The 22,231-nt window shown below is 33.5% G+C and overlaps 2 protein-coding genes and 2 non-coding genes across 4 annotated transcripts; 1 reads left to right on the forward strand and 3 right to left on the reverse strand.

Annotated features, from left to right (window-relative positions):
- The first annotated feature begins 156 nt into the window (after positions 1-156).
- Positions 157-1,023, forward strand: LOC148803966 (uncharacterized). Its single transcript, XM_088898770.1, has 3 exons — positions 157-178; positions 430-504; positions 665-1,023. Exons 1-3 carry the CDS (start codon positions 157-159, stop codon positions 1,021-1,023), a joined length of 456 nt encoding a protein of 151 aa, XP_088754896.1.
- A 3,982-nt stretch (positions 1,024-5,005) lies between these two features.
- On the reverse strand, positions 5,006-5,078 carry TRNAF-GAA (transfer RNA phenylalanine (anticodon GAA)). The gene has a single exon. It is a non-coding gene; the product is annotated as a tRNA-Phe (tRNA).
- Positions 5,079-5,087: 9 nt separating this feature from the next.
- Positions 5,088-5,161, reverse strand: TRNAV-AAC (transfer RNA valine (anticodon AAC)). Its single transcript has one exon. It is a non-coding gene; the product is annotated as a tRNA-Val (tRNA).
- A 1,237-nt stretch (positions 5,162-6,398) lies between these two features.
- On the reverse strand, positions 6,399-9,647 carry LOC104588053 (endoglucanase 11-like). Its single transcript, XM_010245859.3, has 5 exons — positions 9,067-9,647; positions 8,765-8,977; positions 8,466-8,666; positions 8,112-8,366; positions 6,399-7,254 (listed from the first exon to the last, which is right to left on the reverse strand). The coding sequence occupies exons 1-5, from the start codon at positions 9,286-9,288 to the stop codon at positions 6,580-6,582; spliced, it is 1,566 nt and encodes a 521-aa protein (XP_010244161.1). The 5' UTR covers positions 9,289-9,647; the 3' UTR covers positions 6,399-6,579.
- Positions 9,648-22,231: the final 12,584 nt, after the last annotated feature.

Below are 22,231 nucleotides of genomic sequence, written 5' to 3' on the forward strand. Positions count from 1 at the left end.
TGAAAGGTTCTCTATTCTGAAGAGAAGATTCTAGCACTCCACCCAAACTGTGCATACATACTTTCATCAAATGCTATCTGATATGATGGAATTTGCACGAGAAATGATCCGCCCAACTACATTTGATCCAAATCCAAACATCCCAGGGCACCATAAATGACTCCAACAAGTGTTCAAGGTAAATAATTGACAATATCACATAAGTTTCATGATTTTGATTGGTGTAGGGGTTGAGATCAAAACTAGTTATTTTTTTTTGTTGTCGAAGGGTGATGTTGGTGCTTTACATGGGACACTTGTTCATGTTGTGGTACCACCGGAAAAACAACTAGCATACCGAGGAAGAGGAGGGAAAGAATGTTTTCCAGAATGTGTTGGTTGTTTGTGATTTTAGTATGGTGTTTACATATATTTATGCTGACTGAGAAGGAATAGCACATGATGCTAGGGTTTTACATGAGGTTGCATACAACCCTATCAACAATTTTCCATTTCCACCTACTGGTAAGAATGGTGTTGTATGGGTGTTTGTGTTTTTTAATAAATTCATTTGTTTGATAGATATATTTGATTGACACAGACAAGTACTATATTTATGATGCTGCATACGCAAATACAAGACACTTTATGGCACCCTATTGAAATGTGCGATATTGGGCAGCAGACTTTCGTCGTGAGCGTGCTAGGACAAAAGAAGAACGATTCAACCAGGCACATGCAAAGTTAAGAAATGTAATTGAGAGATCATTTGGTGTTCTAAAAGCCCAGTTTCCAATTCTTAAACGGATGACACCTTTCAATCTCCATGTCCAATGGGACATAGTCATTGCATGTGTCGCTATCCACAATTATTTGAGAAGGGAATCAATAGTTGATACTCTTTTCAATGAATACGATGAATCTAATATGCAAGTGCCTAATGAAAATGTAGAAGTAGAGACAGAAGAGCATGACAATGGAAATACATCTTATGGGCAGGCTGATGCACAGTTCATGGCTTCATTGCAAAAGAAAATTGCATAAGAATTATTAAATAGGAACATGCATTGAACTACTTATCTTTGATCCTAGTTATGTACTTGAACTATGTAGAACTGCTTGTTTGTTTGTAGTTTACTATTATGGTTATGTAGGTGAGCAAACTTTTCTTTTATGTAGGGAAAATGGTTGTTAGGCGTTCTCCAATAATGTGTGCATGTGGGGCTGAACAAATGAAAATCTAATATGTGAATGCACACATAAATGAAAATCTAATAATGTGTGAGTAATTATTTTTTATTATTTTAAACACGTTAGTTATTAAATATTAATTATTTTTCATAATTATTATGTATTTAAATATTTTTTATTCGTGTTTCAATATTATTATAACTATTAATTTTTAATCATTTTTTAATATTTTTAATAGTGAGTAATTATTTTTATTATTTAAACATGTTATTTATTAATTATTAATTATTTTTGTAATTATTATGTATTTAATTATTTTTTATTTGTGTTTCAATATTATTATAACTATTAATTTTTATTAAATTTTAATCATTTTTTATTATTTTTTTAATAGTGAGTAATTATTTTTTGTTATTTAAACATGTTATTTATTAATTATTAATTATTTTTGGTAATTATTATGTATTTAATTATTTTTATTATTTTTTAGTAGTGAGTAATTATTTTTTATTAATTTAATTACGTTATTTATTATTTATTATTTATTTTTCGTAGTTATTATGTATTTAATCATTTTTATTATTCTTTAGTAGTGATTAATTGTTTTTTATTATTTTAATTATGTTATTTATTATTTATTAATTATTTTTCGTAGTTATTATGTATTTAATTATTTTTTATTTGCATTGGTTCAATATTAGTATAATTATTAATTTTTATTAATTTTTAATCATTTTTATTATTTTTTAATAGTGAGTAATTATTTTTTATTAATTTAATTACGTTATTTATTGATTATTAATTATTTTTCATAATTATTATATATTTTATTAATTTTATTGTATGATTTTAATATTATTTTGAATTTGATAAATCTTTTTATATGAGATAATACAAATTGAGTTCAAATTTACCAAATAGTATTTTCTAGGGGCAAAATAGTAAAAACATGGTATTTCAGATGTTAAGAGTTTGGTCCAACACAAACATGCCAAAGTATTCAGAGCCTCTGAAAAGTAGAAAAGTATCAATGCCTGCCTCTTTTCAGATTTCAAACAGTTTTAATAGCCTTTTAACTTTTTAGACTTTAGATTTCAGATTTATCAAACGCCACCTTAATCAACTTTCACTAATAAGTGTTTGTTTTGCAATTTAAAGTAGTAAGATGATCACCTAAACTGAATGGAAAATGTTGAAGAGCAAGGGCCCATGATTGTTTATTCTAAAATTATTCCTTAAGGTTTTGTTTGGTTTGAAGGAAAAAGTAGGGAAATGTAAGGAAACCTTTACAAACCAAACATTGCCTAAACTTCTTCATACAGAAAATAAAATTATACAAATGGAGCCAAATAGAGTGGTTGCTTGTGTCTTATTAGGGGCAAAAATGATACTTTTATTTTTATTTTCTTTTGATTAAATTTATTCAAATGGACGTTAAAGTCAAAACTGTCATTTTTCACTGTCATCTAATGAAACATCAATTAAGTAAATGAATCCTAAATTATTGGGAGTGTTTTAATAAAAAAATTATAAGATAAATTTTAGCAAATCCATAAAAATTTAGGGAGTGTTTCAATGACCCTTTATTTATTTATTTATTTATTTTTGATGGGTGATATAACTCTCTATTTACATGCTAAAATATTTTACATCTTTTAATCAGACAAAAAGATGAGTGTGGAAAGTGGTTTCTCTGTCTATGTACCCCTAGCTTGATTTCATTAAATTCTTTGCATCGTGTAGGAACGTGTTATTCTTTTGTGAATTTGAAAGCCTACGATTTACTTATACCTCTCGTTGGGCGAACTGCAAATACTAGTAGAAATGTTGTACCACAAGAAGTTGTGGGAAGAGGAAAGGCCCAAGAACATTTTGTGTTGGTTATGGTGTAATTTTATGCTTATTTTACCTTTTACCACTTTAACTTTGTACCTATACCTCTCTTTAACTTTCTATACTATTTTGTTTTCTTAGCTTATTTCAATATTCTTTGTTGTTTTGTGCTAGGCACCGAACTTTCACCTACATGAAGAAGGTAGTGTCCATGATTCTTGTTTAGTTTTCTCTTTATCTTCTTTGCCCGTGTTTAGCACGGGCCTTTGTGCTAGTTTATGTGCACATTAAGATATCTGCTCTTTGCGTGTCTAGATATTGATTTCCTTTTTTTTTCTTCCTAATTTCGTGTCTTCTCTTTGGTTCAGAATGTTCTTTTTTTGCTGATGACAATTTTGACAAATAAATGAATTGCTTCCTTTGCTCAAACGTAAGAGTTCATCATTTCGTTGTCACCTTGTTGTTAAATAACCAGTCCCCACTCCCTTATTTGTAGGGGTGTCACTGGATTTGGTCCAATCCGATCCAGTCCAATGAGTCCATTATAAATGGACTAGGTCCAATCTAATCCAATGAATATTTTTGACTAATTTGGACCGGTCCAATTCAATGTTTGGACTGTTCAATTTATTCAAATTCATTTTAATTTAGATTGGTTTTAACCTAAACTCGGTCCATTAACACATATATTCTTATCTTATATCAACGGACCTGATATTGACTTAATCCAACCCAATTCAATCTAATATTTTGGACCAGATCCAATCCAATCTAATAAATATTTTAGACCAAATTAATCCAATCCAATATATTTTGTTGGTCTGTTCAATCCGTTTAAATTAATTTAGAACTGAAACGGAGTCCAATCCAAAACCGGCCCATTGACACCCTTATTTTGACATTCCGCACTCCGCAGCGCTTCATTGATTGAAATGTTGAACAGGTCAATAGCAGTTTGCTCGGTTTACATTTATCTATATCTCATGAAATACAGATCTTATCAATGAGTCGAGCTTAGGAAATTTAATTATCATTCCTTTGCCTAGTCAATCAATGCATGGGTTCTCATTGGTGGAAACCATTTAGGAGATATCCCGCCCCAAGAGTGAAAAGACTGTCCATAAGGCATCCATTGAAAACACTCAATTATCATTTCTTCATAATTGATTGTTCACTTGAGCTGCATTTGTAATCGATGTAAAACATTATCGGTGTAAAAGTATATTGATAATATTTTACATAGAATCGTAAAATGTAACTGTTTGAGTTTCGAAAAACATGACGAGAAAAGCGTAGAGTTTTATATTAATTTTATCGATATAGTATTTACATTGATAATCGATATAGAACTATGCTTTAGATGAAATTTTACATCAATTTACGATGTAAAATTCTACTCCATTCAAACTTTGACAAAACCAAGCCGGAATAGAAATTTATATCGATCTTGATTTACATTCTTTTCAAATTCCAACGAAACCGAACCGACATAAATATTTATATTGATTTTCATTTACATCACTTCCAAACGAAACCTTAAAGCTTAGATGCACCCTTCTTGCCCTGCACTTAAGAGTGGCATTCTTTTCGGTTTCTCTGTTTATGAATTACCAAACGGTCCAAACCAATGTAATGAAAGGTTTTACATTGAAGAATTTAGTTTCCAATTTTCTTTTGCAAGTTCACTTTAATTAGATTCCTGGAAAATGAAGAACAGAACAATGTAAAGTTTTGTTTCATTAGTTAAGAGTTTCAGTATTGCATTCCTACAAGTAGGTAGTAGGATACTCCTAATTATTAGTAGCCATGGTAGAAATAATCAAATAAACTAGTATTTATCAGAGGTTAGTAATCATTATCTTTTTAGAAGACCGATTAACAAATTAAGTTTACTTCTGATGCCGAGTCTGTCCATTCACTGTTATAATAGTAAAACCAACTTCCTTTTGCTCCACTGGATAATTTTCCCAAAATAATACATACTTGCTGTTCGTAAAAACCATGCGGTGAGCGTGGATCGAACACGCGACCTTCAGATCTTCAGTCTGACGCTCTCCCAACTGAGCTATCCCCGCCTGAGATAATGGCGTCGCCCGGACTCGAACCGGAGACCTTCAGTGTGTTAGACTGACGTGATAACCAACTACACCACGACACCTTTGATGCACTGCTAAACCAGCGATATCTTAATGAAGTTAATTTTCCTTAAAATAAAATAACGCTTTTTTGGGAAGCTCATTTTAGGCTGATTTTAGAAAGTTCAAAATAAAACTTTTCACATCGCATTTTATTCTTGCGTGGAAAGATACAGGAAGATGCATGAAAAGACATGCCTGCTAAATGTTGTTTAGGCTGCTTAGATTTTCCTACAAAAATTCAATGCATCTTTTGCATGTATGAACTACGAAAGATGCACCAAATGGACCCTGAATTAGGACCAATGAAGTCTATATATGTGTATGCTTTCAAAAGCAGGTAGAACCGTTTACTTGTCATGTTGATTGAAGATGTGACACATAGACATCCACGTGGCCTAGACCTTTTACACCATGAATATCGGGGGATTTGAAAACCTTTGACTCCCTGTTTAGCTTTTACTCCCCTTAATTAGAGGTGACGGCGTGACGCCCGCTTGGTTGAAGAATTCAGAAGACATGGGCTAATGAACCAACTCAAACTGTATTTTGTATTTTGGGTCTAAAAATTCTGATTTTATATTGAACCGTTATTTTTTCTTTTTTGATAAAATTAATTCACAGGTTCAGATGTTCGATCAGGATTATATTGATCTTTTGCTATTTATCTATAAAAAAAAACTGATTCTTTAAATTCCCAGAAGAAGCGACAAGGATTAATTGACGATGAATTTCATCTGATAATTTGTTATATATTTAGACATACAAGGTCTGATCCACCATCATTTTCAGTTTTTTCACGCGCATCTCTATTGATCCCAGAATCCAGAAGGTTGGCAGAATTTTATAAGTTTCAGCTACCAACCATATAAAGAATAGATCCATCTATATTGGAGGACCCGTTCATTCGGGATTTTCTCTACCCGTTCTCTATTCATGTGAATTGGAGCCATATATTTTATTTTGATTTGAAAGATCTGTGACTGCAATTCAATTCACTGCGGATAGAAAATGTATAAGAAAAGTGAACAGAAAATCTGAGCTCGGACACTTCACCCGCTTATTGTTTGAACTCTGAAGACAAATTAAAACTATTTATGGCGTATTCACTTCACATGCACTTTATTGCATATTATATTACATAATTTGACTCGTCTTTACCTTGGTCTTATTATTAATTATCTTATCATCTTAAACTTGCTTTAATTCTCACAGCACAGGAAGAAGAAAGAAAATCAACACAAATCGTAAATCTTAAAATTTGCGGGTGAATACTCTTTTCGTTTTTTTTTTTTGTTTTTTCCTTTATATAAGAATGAGGATACATACACATAGAGGTGGCTTGGCGCGGAGCTTCTTGATTCATCTGCCACCGTAAAAAAACCAATTTGTAGAAAGAAAGAAAACAACTCTCCTATACAATCTGCAGTTTAATTTGGTTCTAGTAAGAAGCAAAAAAAGATGGAGTACGGGAGAGCTTGTGCTCCCCTAATTGTAGTTGTAATTGGTGAAGCTTTGCGAAAATTCCAACCAAGGGAGCAGTATTGTAAGTGCAGGCTTCGGTCTGCATGTAATTACCCCTTTGGTCCCTAAAATTATCTTGCCAATCGGGCCCACCAACTAGGGCCCCCACCACGATGTTGGGGTTTGGTTCATCCCGTCCATACCAGTTGTCATAACCTTGTGTGCACCCAATGAACCCTTTGTTCTCTCTGTATGATACAATAGAAGCCCCTCTGTGGTGTACCCTCCGGGGAGACTTTGGGCCGTAACCCACCAAGTAGCTCATGCCCATTGGGTTGGAGCCCAAGATGTAATCCACTTGGGACTTGGCATATTTGAGTATCTCTTGGTGCTCCACTTCTCCTGCCGGGCAGCTGAGCTTTTGGCCCGAGTGTTTCAGATAGTCGGAGTAAACGGTGAGAAGGAACGCTGCCGTCGACACATACTGCATGTTGTTCCATTGACGGATATACAGAAGCCCTCCCGGCGTGCGGTCGACGTTGGCCGATATGGTCTTGTTTAGGCAGGCACAGAGATAATATTCAGCTTTGGAGCGATACTGTTCCAGTACGTGAGAATGCTCCTTGTGTTCGTGTCTTCCTTCCATCAGCAGCTGCACGGAAGAAATAATGCTTCAGAAATCAGAATTATGACACACCCCTTCCTTAGTGAAAGCTCCTATTGTAACTATTTTTCTGGGTTTGATCCCTCTCGCATAACTAAATCCCTGTTTTGCATTAAATAATTGGTGATATTAAATATTAATTGTACAATTCTCTGCAATGCATCGAACATGTGGAATGCGAACCAGATGAAAAATCTATAAACTATTCTATAGTAGAAAATGGATAATAATATCGGTAGATCTGTGGCGTTTTAACAGTTTAAAGAGGAAAAAAACAAACTTTTGCGGGAATAAGTACAAGATTGGGTGGTCTCAATCATAGATCTCGAAGGCGAAAGCGTGGGACACCTGCGATCGTAAGGACGGGTGGAGGCACCAGACTCCACAGTCCAGACACTCCATTAATCCTTGATAAAGATTTCTCTTGGGTTTATTAAACAGGGACTATGGACCTCTTTTTTCACCATAAAAAAAAAAAAAAGTTCAAAACTGAATCTGAATGATTTTAGAAAGAGATGAAAGTGATGCATGTGCCACCAAAATTACCATACAACAAATTCCAATTCAAAAATGCTCCATCCCACTGCTCGTACAAGCTGGAGCTGGATTCAAAGCGGGACCCACTTGAAAGTTGAATCCTCCGGTTAATTAGGACTTACTTAAGGTATAAATTCTTCGAAAAAGTAAAAGCGCAATTAAAAGGGGCTCTGAATGATTCTTGTCAATTAAACATTAACCAAAAAAGAAGAGAAGAAGAGAGGAGGAAGCAGCAGCCAGCAGAAGAGAAAACCATAACCAGACCAGGTTTCAGGTTTCAGGTTTGGTTTGAGAGTGGAAGGGTTTACCTTTGAAGCAATGATCTGAACACCAGCGTACTTAACGTCCCAACTGAACTCGGTAATGGCCCAACCGATCCCACCAAAGCAATGAGCATTGTTGATAACGTATTTGAGATAATCAACCCTGTCGGTGGCTTTGTAAAGCCACAAAGCAGCCCACAACAGCTCGTCTTTGTAACCGCTCACCGACGTGTAGTAGTTCTTCACCACTCCAATACTGCTATCGTACTTTCCTCTGTATTTGTCACCAAATTCAAACAACTGCAGAAAAGGGCAAAATAAGCAACTTCCTCTGGATTTAACAACAACTCCACTAAATTTGGCGGATTAACATGTGCTCTTTGTATCCATCTCCCTCACCTGTTGGGCATGATGTAGGAGCAGGTGAGAATAATGTGGGTTAGCTTTCCGGAACACGATTGATGCGGCAGCCATGGCTGCTGCTGTCTCACCGGCTAGATCCGACCCCGTGTTGTTCTCGTCGATCTTGTATGCTTGTCGCGATGTCGTCATATCCTCCGGCCGTTGCCAACAGTAGTGGTCGGTGTCCCCGTCCCCTACCTGATCATTTTCATATACTCTGCTATGAGAATTCCGATCGTAACGGGTAGAGAATTTCTGGTATTTTGCTTTCTGGGAGCAATGCAGATTGAGATTACCTCGCCCCATAAAACGTTTGGGCTAGTGTGGGCTTTAATAAAATAATCGGTGCCCCATTTGATCGCCTCGAGTGCGTGCTCGTACTCCCCCGCTGCCGCGATCTGCTCGCCGTATTCTATGACACCCCACGAGAGCATTGTTACAGTGAATGCCATCGGAAGTCCGAATTTGACGTGGTCACCGGCGTCGTAGTACCCTCCGACTAAGTCCACCTGTAATCAAGATTTCGGGCATAATTTCAATGACATTACATTCACATAGAGAATTGAACGATTTGGGCAGGATGGATAAAGGAACTAACTCCTTGTTCTAAGCCGTCGGTGAGGCCGGAATGGTCCCGCCATGTGACACGCTGATTGTAGGGTAATCGGCCTGAACGTTGGGACTCGAAGTAGAGCAGACTTTTTGCGAGCGCGTCGCCATAATCAAAAGCTTGAGCTGTGGCAAGTAGTGCTAAGGTGAAGATTACAAGATACCAATGGTGTAGAAATCTCGGGAATTCATATTGCCTTCGCTTCTCCATCGCCCCTTCCCTCCAAAAACTGCTAGAGCTCAGAAGGGGAGGGAGAATGAAGCCTCTTCTCTCGCACCTCTCTCTGCGTCTCTGTCTTTCGGACCTCTCTCTCTCTCTGGCTATGTGCCCCTCACATGAAAACGCTTTCCTATGAATTGGTCTTAAGTCTTAAATGGAATTAGTGCGCGTATTCTTATAGCTGTGACTGCGATTAAATTTAATTTGATAAGTTTGAAAATTGGCGTGCGGTTTGATTTGGCTACTACTTTTCAGAGACTTGGCGTGGCTTGGAGGATTTTGGAGGCTTGTAGCTCAGACTGCTCTGGGTTAGTTTGACTCTCTAGTCTCTACATACATTTCTCCAGCTTATGGACGGTAGAGATTGAGCTCTGCTCAATTGTTGTTTCTCGGTCATTGATGGTTCAAATTTTGTTTTATTTGTTTCTTTATGTGAAATTGGATTGATTATAATTCTCTCAGTAATTTCATAATTAAGTTACTAGCTAGGTAGGAAGCAAGGCTGTCTAAATAAATTTGTGGCAGTTTGTTAGACTGAAAGATCAAAATCCCTAAATTTGGTTAAAATCAATTGAGAATTGATGGCTCAATTTGGAAAGAGAATAAATACAAACTGGTTTAAAAATATAAAATATAATGCTTTGCACTGTATGTACATATATATTTATATCTACTCTTTCCAAACTGAGCCTAAATATTATCCTAAGAGGCAAAAGTCAACAAAAATTCCTGCAATCAGCAATCACGGTATTGAATCGTATGAACTCTAGTGTTGAAGTTCAACCGGAGAATACTTATCTTTTACAGATCTCCTTTAATAATGATGTGTGAGAGAGGCCCAGCTCCAAAGCAAACAAGTTATCGGCTCTAAGACAGGAATTTCTTAGAGCTGATAAATTGTTGTTTAAGCCTTTAAGGTCTGAAGTGAACAATTCATTCCGTCTTCTCAGAGAAATAATTCTAAAAACCGTTTAAGTTGGGTTTAATTTGGAGGAGAAAGTAGAGAAGGGGAATTCACATCTATGCCCCACAATGTCCTATAGTACATCCCTGTTGTGTATTGAAAATATCTTCTGATGATGTACTAAAAATGATGATATCATTATCCAGAAAAATTCTCAATACACGGCGGAAATGTGCTGTGAAACGTTGTGGGGTGCCCCTTTGTGGGGCACAGATCTGAACTCAGAGAAAGGAAGGAGAAGGTAGGAAAATCTTTACAAACCTTATATAAATTCCCACCTTTTCCTTCAGTATTCTCGGATGTAAGTTTTATTGTCATCATTATTATGATTTTATGAGTTTCAAAAACAAAACATAATCTTGGTTTGGAAATACACGGAAAACATATTTGAAACCAAAAATTAGCTATTCAGGGGGAGGGGGTGTTTGTCAATATATATGACTTTGGTAGTTTAGTATTATGCTTCGAAAAGTTTACAATATTTATATACTCTAGTCTCTAATCTAATCTAATGAATATTCATTCACCCTTCTTGTTTTTAATATACTATATATTGACCCTTGATATGATTCACAGAAACTTTGAACATGTACTCGTAAGAATATGTTTAACTGATTTTGAGCAATTAATGTACCACAACCAAATAGTAACCCATATCAATCAGGAAAAATTAATATCTTACGATATCTGGCATTTGGTTGCACATAAAATGAATGCGGAAAATGAAATATTTTCCAAAAATAAAAAAAGTCAGATCTATTTGAAGGGAAGTGAATAGTTGATATTTCTTTAAATCGAGGCCGCTCTTCTTATATCTTTCAAATATATTTCTCTATTAATCAGATATTTATTTGTGAAATTTAACAAAACACCAGCAAAATTAAGAAGGTAATTTATTTCCTTACCACGATAACCATTTCATATTCCTTCACTTTGTGTGCAACCACACACAGCCCTACTGAATTAATATCAATGGGCACTATACTATAAGATATATGTTAAATTTGGTAATTGAATGTATTGGAATAATAAAATGCCTTTTTCCTTTTTTTTTTTTTGGTATTTGGTGTCAGGCGCCATTGATAATTTCCCCTTAACCTCCTTTTTCTTCTGTTCTTTGTTTGCCGGTATATCATTTTTTAGGACTGATATAATCATCTCCATCATCTCATCCTTGTCCAAAGTATACAATGTGGGTTAGTATTCCATTTTGTGATTCTGTTCTTTTTAGTGTCATATTCATCGTTTAAATTATGGGTGCTTAAATCATTTCTTATTATTTCTACAGTTTCATTCAAGTCTTTTTTTCGGTCTCTCATTAATTCTTCTAGCCCCCTTCAATTATGCCATATCACATTATCACTTTTGATCCGTATGCCCCCACTATTCTTTCCTTACAACTAGGGTAATCTTAATCTGCTGGAACCTTTGGGTTCAAACTTTAAATAATACTTTTGTACAGCTAAGTGTGGTAGAGAAGATCAACAAGAATAATATTTTTGGATGCATCCAGACTCCAGATATATGTATTATTCTTTTTCTCTTTGAAGAAAACCTGTGGCAATTCATTCTGATTCCATTCAACTAGGGGTGTCAATCGACCGGTTTTCGATTGGATTCAATTCGATCTAAATCTTATCAAATCGGATTTAGATGATCCGTTATAATTATTGGATTGGTCCAATCCAAAATAAATCGGTCCATATTCTTATTGGTTTGAATTGGATCTAAATCAAATTTTCAATAATCCGATCATGATGCCAAACCCTTGTCAAATTTGAAATCAATCAAAACTGGAGCCGACATAAAATCACTTTTATGAAAGTAATTTTATGAAAACGCTTTTATGAAAGCACTTTTATACGTACAAAAGAATTTTTATGGAAGTAATTTTATAAAAGCACTTTTATGAAAGTACTTTTACAAAAGCGCTTTATGAAAGAACTTTTACAAAGCACTTTTATAAAAGCATTTTTATAAAAGCACTTTTACGAAAGCGCTTTATGAAAGAACTTTTACAAAGCACTTTTATAAAAGCATTTTTATAAAAACACTTTTACGAAAGCACTTTTATAAAAGCACTTCTATGAAAAGTACTTTTATGAAAACATTTTTATAAAAGCACTTTTACGAAACCACTTTTATAAAAGCACTTCTATGAAAGTACTTTTACAGAAGCACTTATACGAAAATACTTTTACAAAAGAACTTTTACAAAAATGCTTTTTCAATGCCAAAAGTGTATATTTTTGTAATTTTCAGATTTTCTTTATTTTAATATATTTTTTATAATTTTTTATATACTTTGTATTTTTATATAATTTTTGATATTTCATTCAGTTTGGATTGGATGCAATCTAGTCTATTTACATTTTAATAAATTGAATTGAATTTAGTTTGTATTGAATTTAGACTAGATTAGGTCCAATCCACTTATAAGTGGACTCACATTAGACTGGATCGGATTGGACCAAATCCAGTCCAATTGACACCTCTACATTCAACAACTTACTCATTAGAAATGTAGTACAGTCTCTTAACAACGGAAGTCAATAAAAAATATATATAAAGAAATTAAGACCAAGTTTTAATCCTTGAAAGGGAAAGAGAAGCTTTCACAACGTTGTTAGCAGTCAAATTAGCTTCTCTAGCGATGTCTATGTGTCTCTTCCTTTGTCACCTAGACGAGCCTGTAACATTAGCTCAGTATGGTTGTGTTTACATGGGTGAATCACTAATCTCAGCTACATCGTCCACCTTTCTTGCAAGGTGGGGCGAAATCCATGTTCTACCCCTTGGTTTGGTGCCATGTGGCAACTTCTGAATGGTGGCCAATATTGGCTGTATTAATAACAAATCAGGTTGTTTTCATCAAAATTTTTAGGTTCTGGCATCATATTTACCCCTTTGAAAATCAAAACTAGTCCAAGGTCTAATAGTGATTGTTTGGGAGGGTTTTCATGCAATGAATTTTTTACAATTGGATCCCACACAGATAACTTTATAAACAATGTTTGGTAAAAAAACTCGGAGAATGCATGAAAAATGATTATTTGAAAGCCATACATGGCTTTATGGTGAAGCTTCTTTTGGTGGCTTATCCAAACCAGCTTAGTGAAGTGACCCCTTTGACTCTTTGAGAGGACTGAGTTGAATATTCTTCTAAGCTGAGTCAACTGTTTTGAAGCGTTTTGGGTACGTTATTCAAAAATGCTGAAATATTAGCAGACAGTCCTTTAAGGCTATGTTTGGTTTGAAGGAAAAGATAAGGAAAGAAAGGGAAAGACAAGAAAAATTTATACAAGATTTGTAAAAGTTTTCTTATCTTTTCCTTCCTTTTCCTTTTTTTTCTTCAAACCAAATATAACGTAAATTATTGATTGAGAATTTATTTGTGTTTTCTGGATTTTTCCATCGAATTAAGGATGTAAATCGGGCCCAACACTATTTTGGACTTTGGCTTCGGGTTGGGCCATTGGAATTTTGACAAAATCCCAATCCTAACCCACAAAAATCGCACCCGTACACCGAACATAGCTTATACACTGTACAAAGAGGCCCACCAGGGCAAATCAGAAGCCGCTGCGCTTCAACCCTTCCAAATCAAATGGGCGCGAAAGCAGCTCAACCAACGCTTCGGCCCTGACCCCTCCCAAACGGGCCATGAATAAGTTTAACTTGAGCCGAAGAACACGGCTTGGCTCGAAGAAGCCGTAACTGAAGCGGCTATTGTTGTGAGTTGTGACTAATGCCGAAAACGTAATTAAAAGATGATTAATAGTGGGCGTTGATCACGCCCACCATTTTCCCGTCCCGTTGCCTACTTGCCTCGTCAGTCTTGCATTTGTCGGTGCTCCAAGTTCCAACCCAAGTCCCACCGTGAAAGTCCCCATCGGACCACGCACGGCTCTATGCCCAACTGCCCATGCCCACGGTCCCAATTCTTTGTGACTGGCCGTGCTATGTTAGACTGACTTGGCCGGTCGGTAGCACCCCAACTCTTAGTGGACCTGCTTGCTCCCCGGCCGACATTTCGGTGATTATTTCCTTTTTCTTTTTTTTTTTTTTTTAAGCCTGGCATTTCGGTGATTTCTTTCATTTTAAGATTAAAGGAAATAAAGTTCTTTTCAAATTTTAGAAAAAAGTGTTTTGACCAAAAGGATTAAAAGATGTCACATATGAGGAGAATAACCGTTCAAATTCAAATTTGAAGTCACTTTCTTTTTCAAATTCAAAAATGCCATCCTTCTTTTTCTTTGCTTTTTTATTACCTTCATTATTCATTCCTTCTAACGGGGCAAACTCCATTTCATTTTTTGTTTTTCATTAGTTAAAATGCGAAAAAGAAGGGGAGAGCTTACGAAATAATAGCGTGTTCATTTTTTTTTTTTTTTTTGGGGTGGGGGGGGGGGGGGGTGGGGGGGGGGGGTGGGGGGGGGGGGGGTGGGGGGGTTCAACTATGATATGGGAAAGATATGATATCAGCGGCAAAACAACTAATTAATAAACTGAAACCGTAAACATAGTAGCCAATTAGATGCTATTTATCAAAATTCATGGGTGAATTTTAATTGATCAAAACTCTTTTCATATCTTATCTTTTTTGTATCATAGATTTTCCCTTTTTTGTTTTTTTTTATTGCAAAAAAACTTTAAATGAACAAAGTTGTCTATACCTTAAGCTCAATTTGAAAAGAATACAAAAGCAAATACACAATATAAATACATACAAAATGATACAAAATATAAGAATTTTACACTATATATTTATATCTGTACTCCTTCCAAACTGAGCCTTAACGATAGTATTGAATATTCAACCATTGATCCTTTCGACCAGTCATAGGTAGGCCAAATTGAGATGACATGAACGCGGGTATGGCCCAGCTCAAAAGAGCAGCGGTCCCAGATCAATGGTGAATTCTCATGGTTTAATGATATGCTGCACTGTATCAAATTTCTGCCACAAGATTTATTGCTTTCTTTATGATTGATGGTCCAATTCTCATAATCGTAGTTACATTCTTATTTCAAATTCATACAACCCGTGAGATATGCGTGTTTTATAAATTAAATTGAGGAAGGAGTTCTATGATATTTTCAATTAAGCGATACATTTGTATTATATTTAGGTTATGTCTTATTCATTTTATCATAATCCAAGTTGTGTTTTAATGAGAGTAGCCAACTTTTTATTTTCTAGATAAATTTGTATATATTTTGTATTTTGATGTTAATTTTGTTATTAATTTTTAATTTTTATTGGTTTGTTATTATTTTTTAGATAAAATTATAAAAAAACTCCTCTTTGTAACAATTCTATAAACCATCCTTGTATTTTGGCCTTAACAAACTCTCCCCTATAGTTTAAAAAATAAGTGCAAATGCCTTCTTCTAGTTAGCTTTTCAATAATAAATGCATCGAAGTTAACAAAATACCCTTATAATTATTAAAACTTTATCATACAAAATTTAAAATTTCAATTTTACTCTCCATTAATGTATTTTGCCTGACAAATTTCAAAGTGTAAATCTCTCTACTCTTCTTAGACAAAATAAGGTTAAAAGGTTGAAGTAAAGTAAAAGAAAGCAAATCTTTTTTTTTTTTTCAAAGTATTTTAGTAAATTTACATCTGAATGAAGATGGCTAAGGGTAAGTTTGATGTTTTAAAAAAAAATAGTGCATTACATCAGCATTTTCTATTTAGAATGCTAATGGGAGGAAGATATTTGCACCTATTTTCAAAACAATAGGGGAGGTTTTTGTTAAGGTCAAAATACAAGGGAGGTTCATAGGATAGTTTGAAAACCCGAGGTTTTATAATTTTTCCTATTTCTAAATGGGATTTAAATCAATTTTAAATTAATTATTTTTATTTTATTTCAAATAATTTGCTGAAATATTTTTGATATAGTTAATTAACTTTAATTATTTTTAAATAGAAAATAAATGGATTATAATTTTTATTCAGTTTTATTCAATGTTTTCAACCTATTGTTGACTTGGATAGTTGAATCGTTCAAGCCATTACTCGGTTGTATTTCTAATTTTGGGTTTCCTAAAACCCACTATTTTATCAAAAACCATTGACTTAGTCAAAACTTGTTCGACCTAGGCGATTGAACCATTGACCCTTTTGACCAAGTCATTGGATCATAGGTTACAATATACAATGTATTGAAAACTTCTGAAAACTCAACTTTGTGCTTGGTTGTTTGGCTGGGTGATTTTTTTTTCTTTTGTGTAACTTGTGATTTTTACAGCCCCACTATACAAAAAAACTCAATTTTTGGCCTCAATTTTCAATTTTGAGGTCTTTTATTTATAAAAAATAAAACTAAAATAAAGGTGCAAATTATACCTAAAATAATATACACATTAAAATATAATTATATTATATAATATTATACATATATAGATGAATCATTGAACCATCACCTAGAGGCAAAAACTATATAGTCTCTAAGTCAATTTTTAAAATATTGGTTTTATTTGTCGAGTGAAATAAATAATATTTATTCTAAAATGCAAATTAATTGATTAATTAACTTAAAAATAACTAGTTTTTAAATGGAAGTAGATTATTTAGCCTAATAATATTTCATTGAACATCTCCATTTCAATATAACCATTTTTATTAATAACTATAATTTAATGTAAATATATCTAAAGTTAATTAATTAGTGGAGTAATGGAGAGGAGAGAGAATTAGTGGCCTGAATTAAAATTGCAAAGTTAATTGCATAAATAATGGGGAGAGATGATTAAAGGAGTTAATGAAAAAGAGAGAGAGAGAGTTCATGGTGAGTTAATGATGGGAGATAAAAACCTTAAAGGTGATTGACCACTTGAGTTATTTTGTTCAATTTTAAAATTAGGAAAATTAAAAAACAAAAAAAAGACAAGTGCCTTATAAAAACAAGCAGAAAGCATGAAAGTGCTAACTTGGCACATTCAGTATTAACATATAGATATAGATGGGACAATGAAATCAATTTTCTTAAATATATAATAAAGGTAATTATTTTATTGAAGGATAAAAAAAGTTAATTATATGTTAGAAATAAATGTGCTCTTCTTATCTCACATGTCCATTCATGTCTCCTTTGTCTATTCGACAATTTTATCCCACATACTGTAGCTCCCTATTCAATATAAGTTATTTTTTAAGGATTAATTACTTAAAAATTTCCCCATTATGTGGATTTCAAAATTATTTAAATTTTATTGATAGAAAAATTAAAGGACAAGAATGTCCTTAACTTTTCTTTGTTGCAAATGGAGTTATCGAGAGATAGGTTTATGCCTACGTATAGTCCAAACTTCAATGAAATCCAATAAGTAAAAGATGACAAAATGCATACCGGACACTAGCGATGCAATTGAATTGAGCTTTAATGAAAAAGTTTAGGCTTGAATTTGATTAGGCTTTTTTTTTCGAGTTTGGTTAATAAAAAGTTCAGCTTTTGATTCGATTGATATATGTGTATATATATATTATATATATATTATATATAATATACATATACACATACATACATACATACATACATACATACATACATACATACATAGCATAGTTTTCAAGGTGCGAAGGCAAACCTAGGCAACAAAGAGTGCTTAATTGCCTGCATAATGTTCAAAAAAGGACAAAAATAAGAGGATGAGCTCTTGCTTTTCTTGTAGAAATATTAGTAAAAGAAGGGGTGTAGCCCCTGTTGTTGCTCTAGGGGTAGAGCCAGCTCCAAAAGAAAAGAAGGGGTGGAGCCTTGTTTTTGTTCAAAAATAAAAGGAAAACGAAGGGGGAACCCTTATTTTTGTTCCAAAAAAAAGGGAGGAGGAGGAGGAGGAGGAAGAATAAGAAGAAGGGTGGAGCATACCGTCTATACTTGTTGATTTTCGTTCTCTCCAAAGGCGTCAAACAACTAGAAGCGTTTCTTTATTCTTTGAATATCGAATAGCTATAAAAGAACCCTAGGAAAATAAGAAACTAATAAAAAATATATTCTTTTATGAAAGAATCAAAGGAATAAAAAGAATGGTTCAGTGTATCTTACTTATCTTAATATTATAAGCTCAAAATATAAAAAACTTTGAACTTATATTTAAGTGTCATGGCATTTGGGTGAGGCGAGCCCCAAAAAATGCCCAGACGCCTAAGCATCACCTTGACAACTCTGATACATACATACATACATACATACATACATACATACATACATACATACATACATACATACATACATACATATATATTGTAAAATATTATATATTTATAAAATATATTAATTTATTGTGCATTCAAGCAAAACTTGAACAGTTGAACTTGAACTAGAACATAGTAGTATTTTAGTTAAGCCGAGCCAAGACATGTTGCTCAACTCTATTACACCCCTAAATGTAACTACCTGCTCAAATTATTGGCATTTGACAAATAGAAATTCAAGCCTCTTAGTTTGTCATAGCCGAAAAGGTTCAACTTGGGACCTACAGGTAGGGATGCAATCGAGTTGAGCTTGAATTGAATAGATTGGGTTCAAATTCAATTTGGCTTGATTCTAATCAAGCTCAAACCTTGTATGTTCATTTAGTTATTCAAACTAAAATTTGAGCTTTTGAGCCAAAAATCGGGAACCTATCATTAATCGACTGTCAATTATCTGTTGAAAATGTTAAAACTACCCTTCAAAAGGAGACACTGTTCATTGTCTTCTACCTTGAGACTGAACCGATTGAGGTGTTTGAGATTCTAAACTAATGAATTCATTGTCTTCTACACATTCTTGTCTAGTTATTTAATTTCTTTTAGTTATTGTTTCCCTCTATCATATTTCATGTTTTTTCTCTCTTTTTCTTTGAAGATAACCAGTTCAGTCTCAAGGTAGATGACAATGAACAATATTTTCTTTTGAAGGGTAGTTTTGACATTTTCAACAGATAATTGACAGTCGATTAAGGACAGGGACCAACTTGACACTTTTTGAAAGTTTAGGTACTGCAGTGACACTTTTGAAAGTCCGGGTCCTAAAGTGGAAATGTCCCTAATAATAATAATAATAATAATAATAATAATAATAATAATAATAATATAAAAACACATAAAAGTATAAACAAATATAAAAAAGATTATAGAAACATTTGAACACATCTCTAATATTGTATATTTATCTTATTAAGCAAAATTTAGTGTGATAAATAAGAATAATTTTTATAAACATAGAAATATAAAAAAATTTAAGACGTATTATTTACTATCATCATCATCAATGACTTCCACATTGTATACACTTAATAGTCAAACAAAACATCTCTAAAGAAATCTAGTATAAAAGACCAAGTAAAACAAACAGAATACCAACACTGACGTAATATGAACAGCCTTGTTACCGGATTGAGGAACGTAAGCCACTAAACAATGATTCAATGAGGGAATGAGCCAACCATCACCCTGCAATTGGCAATCATTAGGTATAATAGGCCATGGAAAATTATATATAATCTAATCACATTAGAAGAATCTCCCTCAAATATAATATTTGAGAGACACAAGTCAGATGCGAACCTACGCCCTCAAAGCAAAGCAAGCTAGCCAAAGCTTTTATCTCCTCAATTGAACTCCGGGAGAACCACCGAGCTATGCCCGCCACAAATTGGCCTTGAGAGTCCCTAATAACAACTCCGAATACTCCAGAACTGGACTGATAAATTGCTCCGTCAACGTTAATTTTGTATGAAAGAGCAATAGTAGTGCCATGAGTTGTACCTGTCCAGAAATCGCCCCTTGACCTCAGCCCTTCTGGAAAGTCCTTAATCTCGTTAATCTGATCATTTACACAATGAATCACTTGGATTGCTGGCCACACATGCTACATACACATACCCACCGGATGATTATTGTTCGCCATGTGCCGCTGTAGTGACCGGGGGGACCAGATCTAGTAGGTGCAACATAAATCACCACGTTAAATGAACACTTGATAATAATTTCGACAAGTGTCAAAAGTGGGTTTTAATTTTTTTCAAAGGTGGGGTGAGAGTATTTTAAGGAATATGTGTAAAAGAAAATTTTCGAATGCTTATTCAACGTGTTTACAACATTGTGCCTACCCAGATCAGAACTGGGGGGGGGGGAGCTTTGTGTTAGCAGATCTGGACTTAAAATAAGTAGGTTTGAGTGTTTGACTATATTAAAATCCTGGTCGACTGATTATGCTACTGTTTTCATCACATATATTAAGAAGAATATTGTGGTCATTCTACAACTCACACTATAACTTTTACGATTTAAGGTGGCGTTTGATAAATATGAAATCTGAAGTCTGAAATGTTAAAAAGATATTAATTAAAAGTGTCTAAAATCTGTAAAAGAGACAAATGTTTTTCTACTTTTTAGAGGCTCTTAATAGATAACCTTGTTTGTGTTGGACCAAACCTTTAGGCTTAGTTTGGAAGGAGTACAAATACAAATATGTAGAGTGCAAAACCTTATATTTTGTATGTATTTGCATTGCACAAATTTGCATTTGTACTCTTTCCAAACCGAGCCTTAACATATGAAATTCCCTGATTTTACTATTTTACTCCTAAAATAAACTATTTGGTAATTTTGAACTTAACTTGTATTATTTCATATAAAATAATTTATCAAATTCAAAATAATAATTAATAATTAATAATTAATAAATTTAATAATTAACAATTAATAACTAATAAAAAAGTTAAAATAATTAACACTAATAAGGATTAAAATAATCAATAAAAAATTAATGAAATTAATAATCAATAAGTAATAATTAATAATTAAAAAATACAAAAAATTAAACAAAATAATTTACAACTAATAAAAATATGAAAATAAATAACACTAATAGTTAATAATTAATAATTAATGATGTCAATCATTAATTATTAATGATTAATAATGCCAATCACTAATAATTTTTCTTTTATTATCAAATTGGGATATTAAGAAGCTTGAATGGGGAACAAATGATGAAAATATTGAATCGGCTCGGTTTTTGGAAAATGGAAATCTGATTAAATGTAACTCCTTAAGATTTTTTATCAATAACTTAATTTGTTTGTTTTTTGTTTTGTTTCACCAAAATAAACATAAACAAATCAAATAAAAAATCTGAACCTATGAACAATTGTTTGAAGAAGAAGATACCTTCGACGAGATGAGTGTGAGGAAGAAGAAATGTTTTAGGTTTTGGGGTTAACAAGGGCAAAATCGTTTGAAGAAGAAGAAGAAGAAGAAGAAGAAGAAGAAGAAGATACTTTCGACGAGATGAACGACACTCTTCAAACGAAACGAGCATGAGGATGCTCTTCTTTCTTGTTCTAGAGAGAAAACACAAATGGAGAAATATTTTAGGTTTTGGGGTTAATTGAGGCAAAATTGTGTCATTTCCAAATTTTTTGGGGGGTCTTTTCGACTTTGGGCTCGCTCTGAAATATGTCTAAGTGTGTTAAGAGACGAACTGCAAGCTTAAAATGTCATATCAGACCCATTTTCAGAAGCAACAGCAAATGGGTCTGGTGTCTGAAAAGCAAAATTTTCAGACCAAACCTCTGAAAAGCATTGTCAAAGCCCCTTTACTTGCATATTACACGTCATTTTTTCAAAAAAAAAAGGATAAGCCATGTATCATTTCTTACTCACATCAGCTATACACCTTTTTATCAAAACAAACTTATCAACCCTACACCTTGGTGCCCGCCCATATGGATTATGGAAGGATTGAAGCGCAACGTCTTGCTTTTTGAAGAGAATAGGTTTAGCTGAACGGTTGGGTTGTTTAATCGGTTGTGGAATCGAACCAATGATAAAGTTCTACAGTAATAAAATACATAAGTTCCACAGTAATAAAATACCATAAATTAAGTTTCCCTTAACTGTTATAATCCCTAAATTTATTACTGAGGTAAAATCTCATCATTGATTCCATAGCCCGCTGAACAAAGTG

The sequence above is a fragment of the Nelumbo nucifera genome, chromosome 1, assembly GCF_055504915.1.
Source record: "Nelumbo nucifera cultivar China Antique chromosome 1, China Antique-T2T, whole genome shotgun sequence".
NCBI lineage: Eukaryota > Viridiplantae > Streptophyta > Magnoliopsida > Proteales > Nelumbonaceae > Nelumbo > Nelumbo nucifera.